The sequence below is a fragment of the Amborella trichopoda genome, chromosome 8 (assembly GCF_054954075.1).
Source record: "Amborella trichopoda isolate Santa Cruz 75 chromosome 8, AtrichopodaSantaCruz75HAP2 v2.0, whole genome shotgun sequence".
In the NCBI taxonomy this organism is placed as follows: Eukaryota; Viridiplantae; Streptophyta; class Magnoliopsida; order Amborellales; family Amborellaceae; genus Amborella; species Amborella trichopoda.
In genome coordinates this window covers 2,975,077-2,995,067 of record NC_142343.1, presented here as the reverse complement: position 1 = coordinate 2,995,067, position 19,991 = coordinate 2,975,077, and the positions used below count along the sequence as shown (strand labels likewise).

The following is a 19,991-nucleotide window of genomic DNA, read 5'->3' as shown; positions in this document are numbered from 1 at the left end:
CTGGGCAGGGTTTAACAAAAAAAAAAAAAAAAGTTTATACAGAGTCCAAGGCTCTAAACAATTAAACTAGAGCCTAAGTAGGCTCTAAACCATCCTCCAAAGTAGGTCTTTTTACCAAAGGAGTAAATTTATATTATACTCCCGTAGGAGTACGTCTCCTTTTCTATTTAACCACAATATATTTAGGGAAAAGTTTACATAGAGCCGGGCTTTAAACGATCAAATTAGAGCCTACCCCAAAAATTTTCATTAGAAGATGTTGTTTTGATGCTCAAATATCCTCAAAATGATCATCTCGACATCAAGGTGCATGGACATAAGAAAAAATGGATTTCAAGTTTTGGAAATGGTGTATTTTATAATGCATTTTTTGACCGTCAATTTTCAAGATTTCAAGTTTTCATAGATCTACTCGATCTACACTATTTTTTAAGCTTTAAACTTTATAAATAAAGATAGAAATACATTTTAAGGCTATCACAAAGATTTCTAGTATTGAAACTACATTTCTCGACTCTATTTGAAGGTAGGCTTTAATTTGATTGTTTAGAGCCTAAACTCTATACAAACCGTACCCAAATATTTACGGAGTGTGTGGGGTTTATCACCGGTCGGTGTTGTTATTGTCAGGGCAACTTAGAAAAAAAAAGCACGGTGAGGGAGGGGTGCTTCTCGTAATTTTTGTAAAAAATAATATTAAATAGTAATAAAAAGACCCTGGTGCGGTTTGTATAGCGCCTAGGCTCTAAAGAATCAAATTAGAGCCTACCTTCAAACTGTGTTGAGAAATGTGGTTTTAATACTAGAAATCTTTGTGATAGCCTTAAAATATATTTTTATATTTATTTATAAAGTTTAAAGCTTCAAAAATAGTGTAGATCGACAGATCTATGAAAACTTAAAAATCTTGAAAATTGACGGTCCAAAAATGCATTACAAAATACACTATTCTAAAACTTGAAATCCATTTTTTTCTCATGTCTATGCATCTTGATGCCGGGATGATCAATTTAAAGATATTTGAGCATCAAAACATCTTCTAGTGAAATTTTTGAGGTAGGCTCAAATTTGATTGTTTAGAGCCTCGGCTCTATGTAAACTTTTCCCATAAGTAAAAAGCTAAAGAAAAATTCCAAAAGTAGTGTACATATGCCCTATAAAATTTGCTATGTGATTGAGTAGAGGCCATCCAACTTTTTTTTTTTTTACGTTAGATCTAAAGGTTTCAAGAACTCAAAACTTTCTTTTTAAAAAAATTTATCTAGTAATTTTTAGGTGGATCTCAAAATTTCAAATAAAAAGATTATATGAAATAGCTCTTTTGCTTGAAAATGATATACACATAGATACTATTTGTTGTTTTTGTAGAAACAACGAGGACGATCTATGTCACCTCTTGTTTCATTGTTCTCTTTTGCTGACTGTTTAGCGATCTTTAGCTTGGTTGTGTAGCAAGAGATTTGCGTCTGGTTCTACAATCTTGGATATTCTTTACCGGTTGTTAGTCTTCAAATTCAAATCATAGGGGTTACTTGACATCTGGACAGCTATTTTTTTACAACAATATGATATATGTGGGAGGAGCAAAACATATGACTCTTTAGATCTAACACTTTAAGGAGGGAGCATATTGTAATTTGTATTACTACACATGTCAAGGCTCTAGCAGAAGTTAAAAAATGTGTCTTCCATTTGTCAGAAGATGCGGTTATTGAAACCTTACATATCTATTGGCGCCAACATAAGCCAAAATCCTTAGTCCCAGTTGCATGGTCAATTCCTCAATTTTATAAATTGAATATTGATGGTGCGTTCTTGCACAATTCTGGTTTCGCATGAAGTAGTGGAATCATAAGAGATAGCAATGGTGGATTTGTGGCAGCGTTCGCTAAACACTTTGGAGTTGCGTCTAATAATTATGCAGAGTTTTAGGTTCTTGAGGAAGGTATTCTCTTAGTTATCTAGATAGGCTGCTTTCTGATATAGATAGAAAGTGATTCATCTTTGCTAGTACATACTATTCAGGATCGTTGCAGCGCTTATGAACGATAGTTGACAAATGTCGTTCAAGGCTCTTGGCCCATATGTAGACTATTGCTCATGTTTTTTGTGAGACGAATATAGTTTGCAGGTGCAACAATTTGGCGCCGTCGTCCGCCCAGATTTTCTTTCTCTTCTATTATTACAAGATTTGGAGCAACTGCCTTATTATAGAGTCGTAAAATAATGTGTTCTTCTTTGTCCTATTAATAAAAAAATTTGGGTAGGGGGCCTTCTCCCCCATTGACTTACCCAAAAAAAATGTTAATTTAATGTATGTTGCAGCCAGAACATGCTGTATAAGCTAAATAAAATGATTGTTAATGTTGTTAAATAGGCTTTTATAGTGGATGTGGTTTATCTAAGGCTTTGTCCCCAAAACAATCAAAGTAAGGGACACTTTCAATTAGTGCCGAAATATGTTATTTCAATATCAAAAATCGTTATGATGGCCTGAAAATTTATTTTCAGCTTTAATTATAAATTTAACAATTAAAAATTAGTGTAGATCGAGCGAATCTATGAACTCTTGAATATTTTAAAAATGATGGTATAGATAATACATATAAAATGCACTATTTCCAAGACTTGAAATCTATCTTTTTTCTCATTTCCATACATGTTGAGGTTGAGATGATCGATTGAGGTTTTTTTAGCGTTGAAACAGCCACCTAGGAGAATTTTTGAGGTGCACCTTAATTTGATTGTTTAGGGCTCGCCCTTACATAAACTTTTTCCTTATATACTTCATGTTAAAAAAAAAAAAATCACATAGTATTTTTATAAAGGATTCAAATTAATAAATTATTGTCTTCATTTAGTGCATGTTTGGCTCCTTGGATTCAGATTTCTAAGATTCATTTCCTAAAAAAATGCCGGGCCAATTTGAGTTTGGCTCATTTAGAATTGACATTTCTAATGGAATTGAGTTTTCTATATGATTTTTGAATACTCATTTTAAGCCTAAATTTTGAAAATCTCAATTCCACCAAAATAGGTGGAATTGACATTTCATGGAAACGACCAATTTTTTCACAAACCCATTAAAATTTTAGAAAGGGAAACTATATCAAATTTTAGAGAGAGAAAGTGCATGAATTTTTTTTGGAGTGAAAATTTATCTCAAATTTAAAGTTTTAGAGAGAGCATCTTAAAATTTTAAAAAGAGAAGTATTTTAAAATTTTAGAGAAATAAACTACATTAAATCTTAGAGAGAGGAACTACTTAAAATTTTTTAGAAAAAAATATTTTAAAACTTTTAGAGAAAAAAACTATCTTAAATTTTAAGTTTTAAAAAGAGAAAATATCTCAAAGTTTTAGAGAGAGAACATCTTCCACCCTGCATTTGTCCGACCTGTTGCCACCCTGCACTAGTCCGATGTCGAAACCGAATAGCTCACATACATCTTCCTTTTATCGTAACCGGTTAAATGAAAAAGGTTCAAATTTGGGTATTGGGTCATGTCAAGTTTTTTATAGCCCCTTGACTAAAGTGTTTCATAGCACCTTGATTATACTCTGTGGATTAAATTTCATTGCAATGTTGTATTGTACAAAAAAAACAAATAAAATTTATGATAGATAGAAGGCTTCGTGTAAGTGTTTACTCCTTGCATATCGACCTCAAGTAGTTGAGACAAAGATCTGATAACGCTGAATTGCAAATTGAAAAGGGAAATAACCATGAGACTTTTTAGTTTTTACAAAAGCAAACAAAGTCAGGACACAAGAAAGTCCGAGGCCCATGGAAAATTTTCCATAAACCAATGATCCACTTTACCAACATTTTCTCCAGCCAAAGCATAAACGTTGGAAATGACTACATAAAACCTGCTACTCTTTTTCTATTTACTCCAACATTATGATGAAAATTGTTATGACTTTAAGACATATCTGGTTTGTTGGAAATCTCTACCTGAAGAGAACTACTGTCTTAGAAGAGAGATTTATGTGGGATGGAAAACTAGGCTCATACCTGGCAAGATATAAAGCCGATTTGTCGCTTTTAAAAAGGGATTGTCTACGAAGAGACCATTTATCTTTTGTACATGAAAGTTACTATCATTCTCGCTCATTAAATGTCAAATTGGATGGTTTAAGGTGAGTCACAAAGTTCGAAAATTATTTTTTGGAACTTTATGTCTATTCTATGACACTATTGTAATTACCTATTTTGAAATTTAAAGCCCGGTAATGATTGTGACATCCATGTACAAAAGATAAAAGAAACAGTTCATATAGAGCAAAGGCTATAAACAATCAAATTAGAGCCCACATCAAAAAATTTAGTAGAAAAGGTTGTTTTGATGCCCAAATATCCTCAAATTGATTATCTCATCATCAACATGCATGGACATGAGAAAAAAATAGATTTCAAGTTTTGAAAATAGTGCATCTTGTAACGTATTTTTTGACCGTCAATTTTCAAGATTTTCAAGCTTTCATAGATCTGCTCGATCTACACTATCTTTGAAGCTTTAAATATTATAATTAAAGATGAAATATATTTTAAGGCTATCACAAAGATTGCCAATATTGAACCACATTTCTCGACACTATTTGAAAGTGCACTTTACTCTAATTATTTAGGGTCTCGGCTCTATACAAACCGCACCCAAAGATAAATAGCCTCTTTGTAGACAATCCCTCAAGATATGTCAGGTTCAGCGATTAACTTAAAAGACTTGTATAATTCAACACTATATAAACATAGTATCAAAGGTTACTCAAATATAAACAAGAGAGATGGGACATATATGTAGATTTGACAGTAAGGAATCAAAAGAATTCCAGCCGATTATCGACTAAGAGTCTCCAAGTTACTACGCACTATGGAAGGGGATAACTATTATGAGACAAACAAGCTTTAAGGTCTTCAATTCTCACACAGTAAGTTAAAGGGGAGAGAAGGTTCCATGAGAGCTTCCAGAGGTGAGGCCCTTGGGGTGGTGAGACCCATGCCCTCGGTCATGTCAAGTGAAGAGCAACCAGGAGGGAGGTGCCAATCAAAGCTATGGAGCAGGCGCCCCAGGGCCAAATACAATACTGATAGGACGAGGGAGGTGCTGGGACATGCTCACCGGCCGGCCCCAAAGGGTAGGAGCTGAAAATGTTGCCCCTTCACATCCACCTCGCTCCCTATGAACCTCTCTGGCTCAAATTCAAGTGGCCACTCCCACCACCTCTGGTCCCTATGTATCTTCCATGCATTTATGATCAGTTGGGTGCCGGCAGGCACATGGAACCCGGCCACCATGCAGTCCTCCATGGATTCATGTGGAACGAGGATTGGGGCTGGTGGGTACAGCCTCAGTGCCTCCTTGATGATGGCCTGTAGGTAGGGGAGGTAGGCTATGTTGGCCTACTCCACCCTTCTTTCCTTTCCGACCTTCACGTTGAGCTTCTCTTTCACTTTCCTCATGGCCTCCGGACTGTTCAATAGAGCAGCCAGAGCCCATTCCAGCGTCACCGAAGAAGTGTCCGTTGCACTGAATACGAAATTCATAGCATACACTCATTACCACATAGAATTTATTAAGAGTCCACTAACACCACCTCACTAACACCTTCAAAAAGCTAACCCCTCATTTTCTCAAAAAAATTCTAAAAAAAAAAAAGAGAAAAAGAAAAAGAAAAAAAAAAAGGGGGCAAGGGCTTGTTTTCCCTACTGAATTATAAAAAAAAAAAGTAAAAATAGGAGGACTAACCAGGAGTGTAGCCTTGATTATCATATCCCTCCTGTGGGGAGTCAATTCAGAGAGCGAAGCGATCTGCGGGTCATCCGACAAGGATAACATAACATCCAAGAAATCCACGGCCTTCTCATCATCTACCGCCCCTTGCTTTGCTTGTCGCCGCTCGTCCAACCACAATTACGAAATGGCATTGATCTTCTCCGCCACTGTCTTCATGGCCTGTTGGGAGCCCTGTAGATCCATCAAGCCCAATCACGGGAGAACGTCTCCCAAGTTCGGCAAGCCAGCCACATAGAACGCCGCCTCCACCAATTCCTTAAACTCAACAACCTCCTCTTTAGGACCCAGCCTCAAACTGCTCCTTCCCCCAACCATCCTTGTGATAATATTTATCACCATATCCACCATGTGCTCCCTGATGCCCATTTGCACTTTATCGCCCTCCTCCTTTCTTCCTGCTTACCACACCCCATATAATCTCTTTATGCAATTTACGGTCTCTTCATCTCGGACATGGCTGAGTGTCTCAAGCCGACGAGTTGATAACAGCTCAAGTGTGCATACCTTGCGAAGGTCCCGCCACAATGGGCCGTAGGGGGCCAAACAATCGAGGTGTAGTCAAAACCGAGGATCCTACCCACGGCCAGCTTGGGGCGAGCGGCAAAGGCACGGTCATTTGTGGTGAGGCACTCCCTTGCTATATCCACATCACTGACCACCACGGTCAGCTTCTGGCCCATTCGCAACTTCATGATCAGGCCGTGGCGATCGGCAGCAATGCGAGCACACTGTGGGAGGACTTGTCGCCCATGACCAGGTGGAGGTGGCCGATAACCAGCCACCCCGGTGGCTTGGGCAGCGATTTTCCCTTTGGTTGAGGTGCCATGGAGGCGAATTCTAATTATGAGCCACGCCACCAGTAGCGAGGCTGCTAGTGCTTTGGCTTTGGCTTTGGCTTTGCCTCCTAGAGACCAACTTATATCCATTTACTATAAATGAGGAGATATGTGCACTATTTATATGCAGGAGGAGACAAGATCACAAGAACAGTGAAAAGATTACCCTTTGGCTTCTAATGGGCAGGGAAATAAAGTACTCAAAAGATTTTATGCTCCTGGGAGACCATACAGTCCATTTGCTCCATCGGATAGAACCTATGCTACAAGGTTTTTTAAGACCTCAAAATTTGGGAATTTAATGTGTTCAACTTAAAAGAAAATATTTCAAAAGTATTATACATATGCCCTATAAAACTAGTGCCATGAGATTGAGTAGAGTTGCATCACAATTTCCAAGATTCGAACAACTTGCCCCTAACTTAGCCCCAGAGTTCTCGAACGATTGATAACTTTTTTGCCATTACAGTTGAAAGAATACAAAATAAACATCTAGTTTTCCAAACTTAATTAGTACATTTGTCGGAATGATTCATTTTCCTACAAGCTTGTTTGGTGTTAAAGACATTGGACCAGTACCACAACCACCCAACAACGTGCCTATTCAGTATTGGATACTATGGCCAAAAACTTACAAGATTCCCCACCTATCCTGTGTTGGAAATGCCGGCAATTAGAAAATTTGGACCCAAAAAAAAACAAAAGCCACAGCTGGGGGTGGTCTCCCCCTAATTTTTACAAAAATATGAACCACACCGTAATAAAACGCGTTGAAACCATGTGCCTATGTAACTTTTCCTAGATATTATGGATCTAGGTATCATCACATTCCATTTAAGTTAAATAAGCATAATTAGACCTGCTTTTTATATATCTATTGTTTTACTTACATATGAAATTAATAATAAATAACTTTGGAAATAACATTAAAATGCCCATTTTAAATAAAAATATTATCGATATGGCATATTATTAAAGATAAGGATGCTATGGTCTTTTGTAATAAAGATATTGGCCATTTAAAAGAAAAAATGTAAATAATTTATTGTTGACCCCTCTCCCCAACATATCTCACTGCATAAACGTTTGTTCTAGAGTGCTCCCTTAACAACACATTGTATACTCGATCCATAAAGAAACATACCTACTTAATAGTATTTTTATGTAATCTAAAATTTAATTACCTATATTTAAATGAGTACTTTAAAAGGTTAAAATTTGAATTCTTAGTGGAACTTTGTAGTGAGGGATAATGTACCAAAGGAGTATACAATTAACTTGTAAGTCATATTATTTAATTTGCAGATACCAGCCTAACCTGCATATTATACTAACTTGTACGTTATATTGTCAACATAACGACTTTGAGATCCCCAACCTACGCTTTGGAACTTCCCAACCTCCAAATATATTTCTTGTTGTACACCAATCACATTTTACATATCAAATAGAAAAAAATTACATTATATCAACTTACATTTTTAAAATATACAAGCACCACAACTCAAACGATTATACACAGCTATACAACAACCCTTTGGGAGATTTAATCAACATAACAAGTCATATAACTGTGAATTTGGACCTTCCTTATTACCTATGAAATTTAAGTTCAAACAAGCTCCAAAAAAAAACATAGACCCCAAATATTCAATACCACAGAAGAGAGCAAACTGAATCAGATGTAGTGCCTTGATGAACTTCAGGCAGCTGCAATGAGCTTTTCTATATCCTTCTGCAAAGACAATGTACAACAGTTTACCTACAGAGAGAGAGAGAGAGAGAGAGACTCCGTACATTCTAAGAGAGATTAATACTCGGAAATTTTATCAAAATATCCATAAGAGTTGAACAAATTTTATCGAAATATCTATAAGAGATGAACTATTTAGCATTCTACCCATTTGCAACCATTCCAACTCAAAAATCATGTGTTTCTCTATGGATATTTTGAAATTAAATAAAAATATATAGGTAAATATGTAAAATTATTCATCTCTTACAGACAATTTGATAAACTTCCCTTAATATTATCTACAATCTATGGCGTCTAGTCCAAGTCATCTGCTAGGTGCCTATCACACACACACATATTTGAAGAAGATTTGAGCAATACTGCATAAGTTCACCTACCCTCCAACTTTGTGCTAGTTTCATTTTTTTAGGGTCATTTTTTTTGTTGATGTCCAAAAAGATTAGAATGAACTATTGCAAGAAAACATGATTATGATCACATCTAACTTGTCTAACATGCATTAACACAGACAAACTACCATATTCACTCTCTCCAAAAACTATTTTTTTGGTTTTTTTCAAATATTTTTGTGGACGTTGGCTGACATCAAGAGGATGTGTATACAAATAATGGCCTTAAAAAGATAAACACCAAAATGGGGTTAGACGAGCTATAATAATGCTAGCCTATTGGCTAGCGTAACCCTTTGCCATACATACAAACATAAATGTGTGTGTGTTTATGATGCCACCAGCCTATGGAATGGTATAAGCCCGACAAACTAGATTGAAGGATCTAAAAATAAAAGGCTAGCGTTGCATGTTAGAATCCCTCACCACACCCCCCACCAAAAAAAAAAAAAAAAAGGAATTGCTACAATTGTTGCAAATATGTGCGCTCAACTACGTGCTCCAAACAAACGTTCAAAAAAAAAGATATGCTCAAAAGAGTTGGCCTATTGAGTTTATGATATAGTATAAGCCCTTCCGCTTAGAATCTTCAAACTATACACACACAGCATGTATACTCTAGGCAAAGAAAAGGTATAAACTTAAAAACCATGCTGATAGAAACCCCTGTTTCTTACACTGAAATGCAACCCATGATTCCAATTCCCATGCAAAATTAACCAAAAACCATACACCTTTAAAATGGAGGCAAAGTGTGAGCTTCTAACCTCAATGCTCGATGGAGAAGTGGTGGGCGCATATCGGGCCACTACATGCCCATCTTTGTCAACCAAAAATTTGGTGAAGTTCCACTTGATACCCTCACCGAAGAAACCAGTTTTGCTTGATTTCAAGAACTTATAAACAGGTACAGCATTCTTGCCATTCACATCAATCTGTGCATGAATTTGTCAGATAGCTAAGAAAAAAATTTGATGTTTCCTAAGTAAGAAAAAAGTTTAATATAAATGTTCAAAAATACGGATTCAGGTGCCTACACGTTTTAGGTGCCTACCGCCTAAGCAGCCGGGCGCCAGCCCAGGAACCAGGTACCCTTACAATCCTCAAAAAAATTGAAAGCCCCCTCCCCCCTCTCTCCCCCCTTGATATGAGTTCTATATGAATATATAAGATTAAGATGTTACTGTCTTAGTTTTACAATAAGACTTTACTCATTAAGATATCATATAATTAAGAATTAAGATATATGATATGATATCATTAAGATGTTAGTTTCAAAACAATATGAATTAATATTACTTTACAATAAGACTTAAATGAATATATAAGATCCTAGTTTCACTTTAAGAATTAAGACTTAAATTCATTAAGATATCACATAAATACATAATCATTTATTTATCAAATAAAAAAAACAAAAATAATAAAATAACGAAAAATGACACATTGTACAAAAAAGGAATCAACTATTCATAAAAGAATAAAATATATGCACAATTTTATCGTCCAAATGAGAAAAAATTCAATTAATCAATCTTTAACCTACAAACATGTAAATATATTGTAAGCGGAAAAAAAAAGTAAAAGAAAATACACATGATTCACATCATAATATATTGTAGCAAAATAAAATCAAAACCCTCTTCCAAATATGATAATACTTTAAAAATATCAAAATCAAATCGATGTAGGTGCAAACCTCATTTATTGGGTTGCCAAAAGTTCTCAAAATCAACTACTAGAAGCTCCAAATCTACCCACAAACTATTGCCTTTGTTTTGGGAAGACATCGAAAAAATAAAAAAATTATCGATCTTTCGTTAAATCACAAAAGAGTGGTTTTTGGAGGGTTTTCTCACCCTAAACGCCACGGATTTTGTTTTGGGGGTTTAGAATACCCCCCAAAACCCATTTTCCCCCCTAAAAACTTAAAAATTTTGACCCTAAACGAAGTTTTTTCCCGCCCATCCGCAAAGTGTCACAGGGCGGTGCCTAAGCAGGTGCCTAGATAGTAGCACCTAGACGGCGCTTGGCAGCCCAAAGACAGCGTGCATAATGACCCCGCCCAGACAGCGGCTAGGCATTTTTTGAATTTTTTTGCCTAGGCAGCAGCCTAGGCGGTCGGGCGGCCGAATTTTTGAATAGTGTAGTTGCTATATATCATAATACATGTGCACGGAGAGAGATAAAGTTAGAGAGAGGGTAGAAAGTTTGCAAACCATATATTAATCATGCACATGCTTGAACGTGCAAGTTCATTAGTGAGAGAGCCTATTGAAGGTCTAGCCTATTATATTTTCAAAAACTCATCACGTGGGTCTTACTAGAGGTCTAGCCTATCAGAGAGTTGAGCATAGCATTTGGGAAATCAAAATTAGCTAAGAGAAGCACAAAGCAAGAAATGCGATATCAAGTTAGTAACTAGAGAGTTCAATAGGAAATTTGACCAAGCACAGATTGCAGGTTAATTCCAAGAAGAATTTGTGCAGCTTATATAAGTGAGATACTACCCAAAAACACCAAAGACACTATATAAACAGTCACACACTCTCTTGGGACATGTAACTATTATGAGCTGAGATATGAGGTAAGTATAGTTATTGGCGTTGAACTAAGATATCCCCAAATTGAGTAGAGCAAACCACATTCCACAAATTTTCATTATATTTTTATTGAAAACTATCATTTGAGGGGTCAAAACCCTACAAAATCATTATAGGGTTCAAAAGATTCCAATTAATATTAGAGGCTTTACTTTTTAATTTTCATTTCACTTTGGCATCTCCACAAAAGACATTTTCAATAATGCCAAAATTGCCCATGTTCAAGGTTAAGAACCTTGAACAAGTAGGGCTTTTTTGGTAATTTGACCAACCTTGAACAAGTTGGGTTAACATCATTATTGGTTGGGGCCCTCTTAGGTGGGTAAGATTACTATAATTCCCCTGCTTGTTTAGGGTTCCTAACCCTAAACAAGGGTGATTTAGACACATTTTTAACTATATTTTTGAGGAGGTAGCTAAGTAAAATGACAACTAATAAGGATGTTTTGACCTCCTTAATGATTTTGTAAGGGATTATGATCCCTCAAAAGATATTCTCCTTATTTTATTTTTAAGGAAGAGAAAGGGGAAAGTATGGATATTTAGGAAGGATCATAAAGAGGGAATAGTCAATCATCAATGATAAAATATTGCAGACAAATTAGGATAGACACAGAAACCATTTGTAAAAAACAAATAACCCCACATGAAAACTTTCTAAAAGTAATTAGTACTTATAAAGCTCAAAATGCTAAGACACAAATTCATCACCAGTATATACTCCAATTAACCCTCGTCTCAAACCAAACCTGAGGCCAAAAGAAGTGTAGAACTAAGATGCTGTTTGTCAAGAAAATTTTTTGGAAGTTTCAGTTTGAGCAACAGATCAAGTATGAAAGAGATACTCATAGGAATCAAGTCAAATCTATTACCATATCTTTTTTCTTTTTAGCCTTCATATCGTTCTAGGAGTTTTCAGAGGTCCTCAAACCCCAAAATTCAAGGAGTTAACCAAATATTTGACCAGACCAATCGATTTCAATCAACTTTCATCAATTTAAAAAATCTAGCTAGTTGACTACACTCTAAAAAACTTAACACTGCTAAGCAAGCAGCAAAAAAGAGCCATCCAGATAAGTAAACAAGCCTTACTGCAAACCACCAACCTATCCATATAATAGAGTTGAAAAAAACTGGGTGTGCATTTATTGATGTAAATCCCATTGAATAAAGGAGGATAGCACCCTGAATATATAAACTTGAAGCAGCAAATCAAGAAATATCTTTTTCAGGGCCAGTGCTTCTTCCATTTATTTTTCAAATGAAAGGATGGAGAGGTACTGTTTTTCTATGTTTCAAAGAGAAAATGGTGTCACAGTAATAGTCAGGATGAGAGTGTAGAGAAATTGATAAGGGCAGGAAAGCATCTTTAGCCTTTCCCAAAAATAGGAATGTAATGATTATGTTTGGAAATGAGCCAAACATCCTTAAAGTACCCAGAGCTTGTGAAAGCTAATACCATCTCATTTTGAATCATTTCATAAGCTGCACAGTTTATCATGTCTATCAATCAACAGAGATACTAACATAAATAGAGGTTGATGAATACGATTGGACATCCCAGAGATAAGAATGACTTATTTCATAATCTACAGAATAGTAGGAATTCAAGTCTTACCTTGCCAAATATTGGAAACTCAGCTTTGAAGCGAGTGCAAGCGGTCTCCACAATCTGCTCATTGGTCCCTGGCTCCTGACCACGGAACTGATTGCAAGGAAAAGCTAATATCTCGAAACCTACAAAAGCCAAAAATAATTATGGAAACCAAATAAACTCCCATAAACAAATCTTCGTGCATACTTGCCTCCAAACCTTTGATACATGAAAGAAAAATAGGGAGGAAAAAAGAAAAAATTAACAAAAAAGAAAAGATTTGCAAGAGACACGAATTGAGAGAGAGAGAGAAAGAGAGAGAGAGAGAGAGAGAGAGAGAGAGAGAGAGGGAGGGAGGGAGAGGAAGGAAGAGAGGATTGGAATGATACAAATCACAATGAACGAAAAGATACTCTCACTCTCTCCACTGCCTCTCAACTCAACCTACAAAATCCAATAGTTGAAAGCCCATATTCTAAATATGATTCCATGTTAGAATCTTGTCTCCTAAAATGAACAACCTAAGAATGATACGTGCAATGGGGTGGAATGGATCCATCGTATCTACCTTGCCATTTGGTGAACCGTACCCCCATCATAGAGAATTCTACACATAGATCGATAAAAGACTCACGAAATCGGTATACATCTAGCACATATCCATGCCACTCAATCTAATGAACAAGCAGCCCCCAACAACCAAGGATCTCATGAGGTACAGAAAGCAACCAATGTGGCAACCCAAGCTTGTCCTATGACAGAATCGGGGTGTCCTTGCAAGGCTTGGGTACACCCTGGACTCTAGGCACCTCTGAGAAGAGTGAGAGAGTATTAAGAAAGAGAAGACTTAGTGCAAGATAGCCCTCAAACCAGCAGCTCATGCCTTCCACATAAAGCCCTAATCCATAAAATGGTGTCTATGGGTAAGCTAACAATCGCAAACGACATGCAAACTAGTCACTCATGCCGACTTGGCAAAAATGACATGTCAAATAGTCACTGATAGGATGAGGAACAATCAATTTAGGTGGGCCAGCCATATGCAGCGTAGGTCTAATACATAACCGGTTAGGATGACCGATTTGGTTCAAGTGAAAGGCTCTAAAAAGGCAAAGGAAGGCCTAAAAGGACATGGATAGAAGTAGAGAGAAAAGATATGATGACCTATGGTCTAACCAAGGGTATGACCCTTGATAGAGTAGAATGGCACAACATGATTCGTGTGACCAACCCTAAATAGTTAGGATAAGATTTAGATGATGATGATGAGGACGGTGATGATTAATGTACATATGGCCATGGCCCGTTCTTTTTCTGCCCATGACTATTCATTCCTCGACTGTGGCCAAGTCCATGGACTACCCTGATAGACTTCAACACACTACCATGGCAGTGTCAACAGATGACTGCAGCAGAATCTATGGACCACCATCGCAAAATGTGTAGCCACAGATTTAGACCGCAGATGACCTTTGTGATCCCACACATGCAACACTCGTGTGTTTTTTCAAAATTAACTCGACCAACTGACCGAAATTACTTCAAATCTACAGTTTTACAAGGCTAACTTAGTCGCTATTTGCATGTCATTTAGCCTAGCCATAGGCATGCATTTCACCAAGGGGAGCTTTATAAAAAAATACATTGGCTGTTATTTGAAGACTATATTCACTAGACCTTCTCTCTCTCTCTTCTCATGCTACTCTATTGCTGTTTCCAAAGGTGCCTTGTGTCCAAAGGTGTACCAAACCTGTAACAAAATGCTGATTTTACCACTGCAAGCTTGGACAGTCAAATTACTTGTTTTTGGATTCTCTTTCTACCCAATACCTGCAAGTTTTCTTAACGCATTTCACAGAGAATCGTCTTCAACCATTAGGCTAGTTGCAGCACTCTCTGCCACACAATCATTGCCAAGATTTTGACTAGATTACAGTAGCTTGATGAGCTCATTCCATATCTTTTACATTGCTATTTTGTGTCACTAAAAACAGGGGAAAACAAGTAAAGGAGGAAGTGTAGAATGGCCATTTGCATGCATGGTTCAGGTGAGGCCATAATAAAAGTTGCATCTTGCTTTGATTTTCTGATTATCGTGGGTATCTATACTTGCATGCAAAATATTTGATTATCAATCATTAAAGCACTATTTGCTTGATTTGCTTCTCTGTAGCCTAAGTCATTTCAACATCCACCACTTCAGAGGAAAGCTTGCCTACAAAATTTCCAACGTAACAAACCGTAATATAGAATGTGGGACTAGTACGGGACTTAAATGCCAGTAAGTCTCACCCAAACTAGAACTAGTGGGATGCACATGCTTTACAAGTGTAATTAAAGCAACATAGATAAAATACAAACTTATCTTCAATCCTTCGATTTACTATATCAAACTTTATTTTGAATAAATGTTACATGTAAACTGTAATTGGTAAAATATTTTGGATAAAATTATATTACTTCGTTTCTTAAATGAATTAAAGATAAGTTTTCATTACATGGAGAGTTTCTTTTTCAAAAAAGGATTTGCATTAGAGAGCTCATATGAAGAGATAAAAATACAAACTGTTCTTCAATCCTTCGATTTACTATATCAAATTTTATATTGAATAAATGTTACATGTAAACTGTAATTGGTAAAATATTTTGGATAAAATTATATTACTTCATTTCTTAAATGAATTAAAGATAAGTTTTCATTACATGGAGAGTTTCTTTTTCAAAAAAGGATTTGCATTAGAGAGCTCATATGAAGCGATAAAAATACAAACTTATCTTCAATCCTTCGATTTACTATATCAAACTTTATTTTGAATAAATGTTACATGTAAACTGTAATTGGTAAAATATTTTCGATATAAAATTATATTACTTTGTTTCTTAAATGAATTAAAGATAAGTTTTCATTACATGGAGAGTTTCTTTTTCAAAAAAGGATTTGCATTAGAGAGCTCATATGAAGAGATAAAAGTAACATCTAAAAGGTACGATGTTTGTGATTGGAGGAGCTTTATCTTCAAATTACATTTGAATAAGAGAGTACAAGAAGTGAAAGATAGTTAAATTAGAAGTTACCCTACCCTAGAACCTGTTTCTGTAGGGATTCCCACAATAGGTACCACCCTAAACTCTCTCTTGGTAGGGTCCTATTCTAGTTGAATACCACATGTCCACCCTTTAGCTCTGGCTTAATAACGAAAACTATATACTATGAAAGCCCAACAAAACAAAGGTGCATTCCAGAAGTATCCAACCTCCTCTCCAGAGTCAAAACATCAAATTCTTCAAGCAATTTTGAGGCTTACTCACACACAGAAGTATCCTAATTATGAACTTGGGAACTATCCAACTCTACAACCATACTCCTAATTAAGAGAGAATTTTCCTGAATAAGAGATAAATTTGTTTTTTCATATATATCGTGCAAGAGAAAGCATTGGATTTAGAGTTGTCAAAAAAAAAGAGATAAATTTATCTTAGACACACGCATGAACAGGAAAGAATATCAGAGTCCATTCCAACATCCATAAGCAAGGCCTTTCCTCAAATTACTACTTGACCTAACATCTCACTTATGGCCCTTCCCAATATATGGTCAAAAGGAGTAGAAGTCACCTTTCATTGAGAATCAATGAACCTTGTAAAATACATTGTTCTAATACTCGACGGAGTTAACTCGGAATGGGCAGAGAAACTAGGCCTTGGCATTCTGCCTAGGCAAGATTTTGTTTCCAACTCGCGCTTCTTAAAATATGTTAATTAAATTAAAAAATTTCTTAATAAGTCACTAATAAGTTATTTAGAAATATTAAAAAGAAAAAAGTGATTTAGAAATATGTTTATACATGAGTTTTATATTTTTAATGATGATTGTGAACTTTTCTTATTATATGCTTTAATTTTTATTTCCATTTTCTTGGATTTCTCTGAATTATTTCAAACTATAGAGCAAAATTTTCAAAAATCCATCTTTCATATACTTTTTTCACCTTTTACAAAGTTTTCGTTTTTTTTTTAACTTATTTCAGGTTTTACTGATTTTTAATTATTTTGAACCACTTCCTTTCATTTTTGGGCATGTTTTGCCTTGTTGAGGACTGAGCCAAGTAATTTGGCTAGTGCTGAGCCAAGTAATTTGGCTAGTGCCAGGGCCAAGTCCAAGGCCCAAGCGGATTAATAGAACATTGGTAAAATAAGAACTGTAGATCAGCCATGAAAACAGTTAGTATTGATATGTTTGACAAGATAATTTTTTACATAAATAGAAATTAACAGTTGAAATTCCATAAGAGATGAAGGTAAAGGGAAAAGAAATATTAAACACAGCATGACATGACGACGCACGCGCTCACAGAAGGGGAGAGAGAGGAGAGAGAGAAAGAGAGAGAGAGAGAGATTATTTTTTTGGGTAGATCAGTGGGGATGGAAACCTAGAGAGAGAGAGATTCAAACCTTGATCTTTGTACTTAGGGTAGAGCTCGTTCAATTGCTTGTAGTTAGAATTAGTTAATCCGCTGCAACAACAGATAATCCAGAGCCCGATTTGAGAAACAGAATTGTTGATTCAGCTTCGCGAAAAAAAAAGAAGCAAAACCTTACGAGAGCAAAATAGAGGGGGAAGAGAGATAGAAGACTGCAAACATGAAAATAAGGCGAAGGGAAAAAAAATGACGGGGAAATTATGCATAAGAACGAGAGAAAGAGAGAGACAGAGATCAGAATTAAGCTCAAGATCTCCAAATTCCTCACAGAATTCCAAATTCCAAATAACTAAACAATATGCAAAATTAACCAGCTAAAAAAAAAGCACAAAAAAAGGTACCATTCCGAAGCAACATTTACTACCAGAAGAGCCTTCCCTTTGTAAATGCTTAAATCAACATCATTTCCCTTCGCATCCTGCAAAAAACCCAATACTTGAAAATTCAAAACAATAACAGCTTTTTTATTATAATTCAGGAGAACATATTTCAAAAACCTGCCAAAGCCCCAACACTTCAATAAAATTCGAAAAAAACAACAGTTTTTTATTGATTATTTTGAAGAATATATTGCAAATTAATTTACTACTGAAAAGAGTTTCCATAGACATAGACGAGAACATCAACCTACCAGTGAAAAAGCAAGCAATAAAACAAATAAACCGAAATGGAAAGAGGAACAAAAGGAAGGATAAAGAGAATAAGGAGGATTGTAACCTTGACTGTGAAGTCATGGATAGAGCCAGTAGGGCTCGAATGACTCGCACCCATCACTAGAATTAGAATGAAATGACCAATGAGTTCTAAGCTCTATGGAAGGTTTATATGTAGAGAGAGGTAGAGAGAGAGAAAGAGAGATTTAATGAGTGCAGAAAATGTGTCGAGAGATAAGCGTGGGAGAAATGGAAGCAATTTATTTTCAGATTGCAGAGAGAGAACAGTAAATAGAGTTTTGTTCAAGTCCAGAGAGAGAGAAGGGGGGGGGGGAGATTTTAGAGCGTGAGGAGTTTGGTTCTACTGTTGAGAAAAAGACAACTCGTGACCAAGAATTCCCTTATGACACCCCTAACTTTGGTCAAAATGACCTCTCGTTTTGATCATTTGACTACACTATAGTCCTTAGCTCCAAGTATAATCGCATGTTCGACGGAAATAAAAAATAGGATTATCGGGTACGCTTTCTATGTTTATTCTACGCCATACAACTTATATACTTCCTTTTATCCAACCGTTCATTTTGAATGGAAGGTTAAGATTGTCTCGATCACAATGTCATACCTCTATACTCTTTTATTTTTAATTTTTTTTTATAAACTATTTTGACACCAAATTTTATACGTCCAATACACTATTAAACTCGCACTAGCAAAAAATATAAAAAAAAATATTTTCAATAAAATAAAATTATCAAAATACCCTTGAAAGATTCAATATGTATTTTGGTAATTATATTTTATCGGAAAATTATTTTAAATATTTTTTATAGGTGCGTCCCAATGACAAGATGGCATGTACCAAATTTCATATTTATACAATTTGTATAAAAAAAATAAAAATAAAATACTTTGAGATGTCAGATCGAAAATCAAACGATAAGTGGCTCTCTTGATCAAAATTGAACAACTGGATGATAAAAGAAGCATAGATCTTCTATGTTGTAGAGGAAGCATACAAACATTTCCCTTATATATATACTATTTATTTTTGTTACAAAGAGGTCTCAACTTATTACCGGTCAATAAATCTCAAATTGGAAGACTTGGAATGTAATATAAAGTTCAAGGCTTCTTTTTTTTTTTTTAACATAGAGTTGAGCTAATGACACTCTCATAATTACTCGATTTGAAATCAGATCGACAAGAGTGATTGTAATTTTCTTGTATTGAAAGTAAATGGTCTTTTTATATGTTTTTCTAAAATAAATACCCCAAATCTAATAATCCCGACCTTGTAAGATTGGCAAAAAGTCTGGTCGGGTCTAATTCAAAATTTTCAATGGAATTGGGTGACTGGTATGTAAGCAAGTGCCCACGCAAATTGAATAAGGGAATACATATACATAGGAAAGCATTCACACACAATGTTTCAATTGCCTTGGACTTGGGGGCATTGAGAGTCTTATGGACCCACTGTCTTTTATGAAAATTACAATATCATCTATAGATTATTAAAAATAAAAAAATTAAAATTTTTCTAAAAATTACATGATCATAGATTGACTTCCTCTTTAAAACCATACTCGATGAGTATTTTTAAGATACCAAATTTTGAAAAAAATATAGCAAGATTCTAAAAGAAAAGGGAAAATTTGTGAGAAATTATATTATACAATATCATAAAAAAAAAATTATGTATATTTTAAATTTTACTCTAGATTATAGTATTTTTTTTTGGGTAAGTATGCTTGATTATGTTGTATATTGTAATTTTAGTTATATTATATTTCCTATACACTAGATTAAACCCAACTTTGGGGAGTTCGTAGTTTTGACTTCTCATATTTTGCAAAAATACCAAAAAATTTAGGGACATTTTA

The 19,991-nt window shown here is 35.4% G+C and overlaps 1 protein-coding gene and 1 pseudogene across 1 annotated transcript; both read right to left on the bottom strand.

The window, feature by feature from the left end:
* Positions 1-4,794: 4,794 nt before the first annotated feature.
* LOC148780706 (vinorine hydroxylase pseudogene) lies at positions 4,795-6,722 on the bottom strand (annotated as a pseudogene).
* Positions 6,723-8,016: 1,294 nt separating this feature from the next.
* Positions 8,017-18,423, bottom strand: LOC18437778 (putative phospholipid hydroperoxide glutathione peroxidase). Its single transcript, XM_006847977.4, has 6 exons — positions 18,173-18,423; positions 17,797-17,873; positions 17,427-17,488; positions 12,999-13,117; positions 9,545-9,712; positions 8,017-8,367 (listed from the first exon to the last, which is right to left on the bottom strand). The coding sequence occupies exons 1-6, from the start codon at positions 18,224-18,226 to the stop codon at positions 8,335-8,337; spliced, it is 513 nt and encodes a 170-aa protein (XP_006848040.1). The 5' UTR covers positions 18,227-18,423; the 3' UTR covers positions 8,017-8,334.
* Positions 18,424-19,991: the final 1,568 nt, after the last annotated feature.

Excerpts from the sequence above, each read along its gene's own strand:
- LOC18437778 (XM_006847977.4), bottom strand. The coding sequence starts at position 18,226 with ATGGGTGCGAGTCATTCGAGCCCTACTGGCTCTATCCATGACTTCACA. Across the intron at positions 17,874-18,172 it reads TCCATGACTTCACAGTCAAG|GATGCGAAGGGAAATGATGT; the intron begins GTTACAATCCTC and ends GGTTTTTTGCAG. Across the intron at positions 17,489-17,796 it reads GTAAATGTTGCTTCGGAATG|CGGATTAACTAATTCTAACT; the intron begins GTACCTTTTTTT and ends CTGTTGTTGCAG.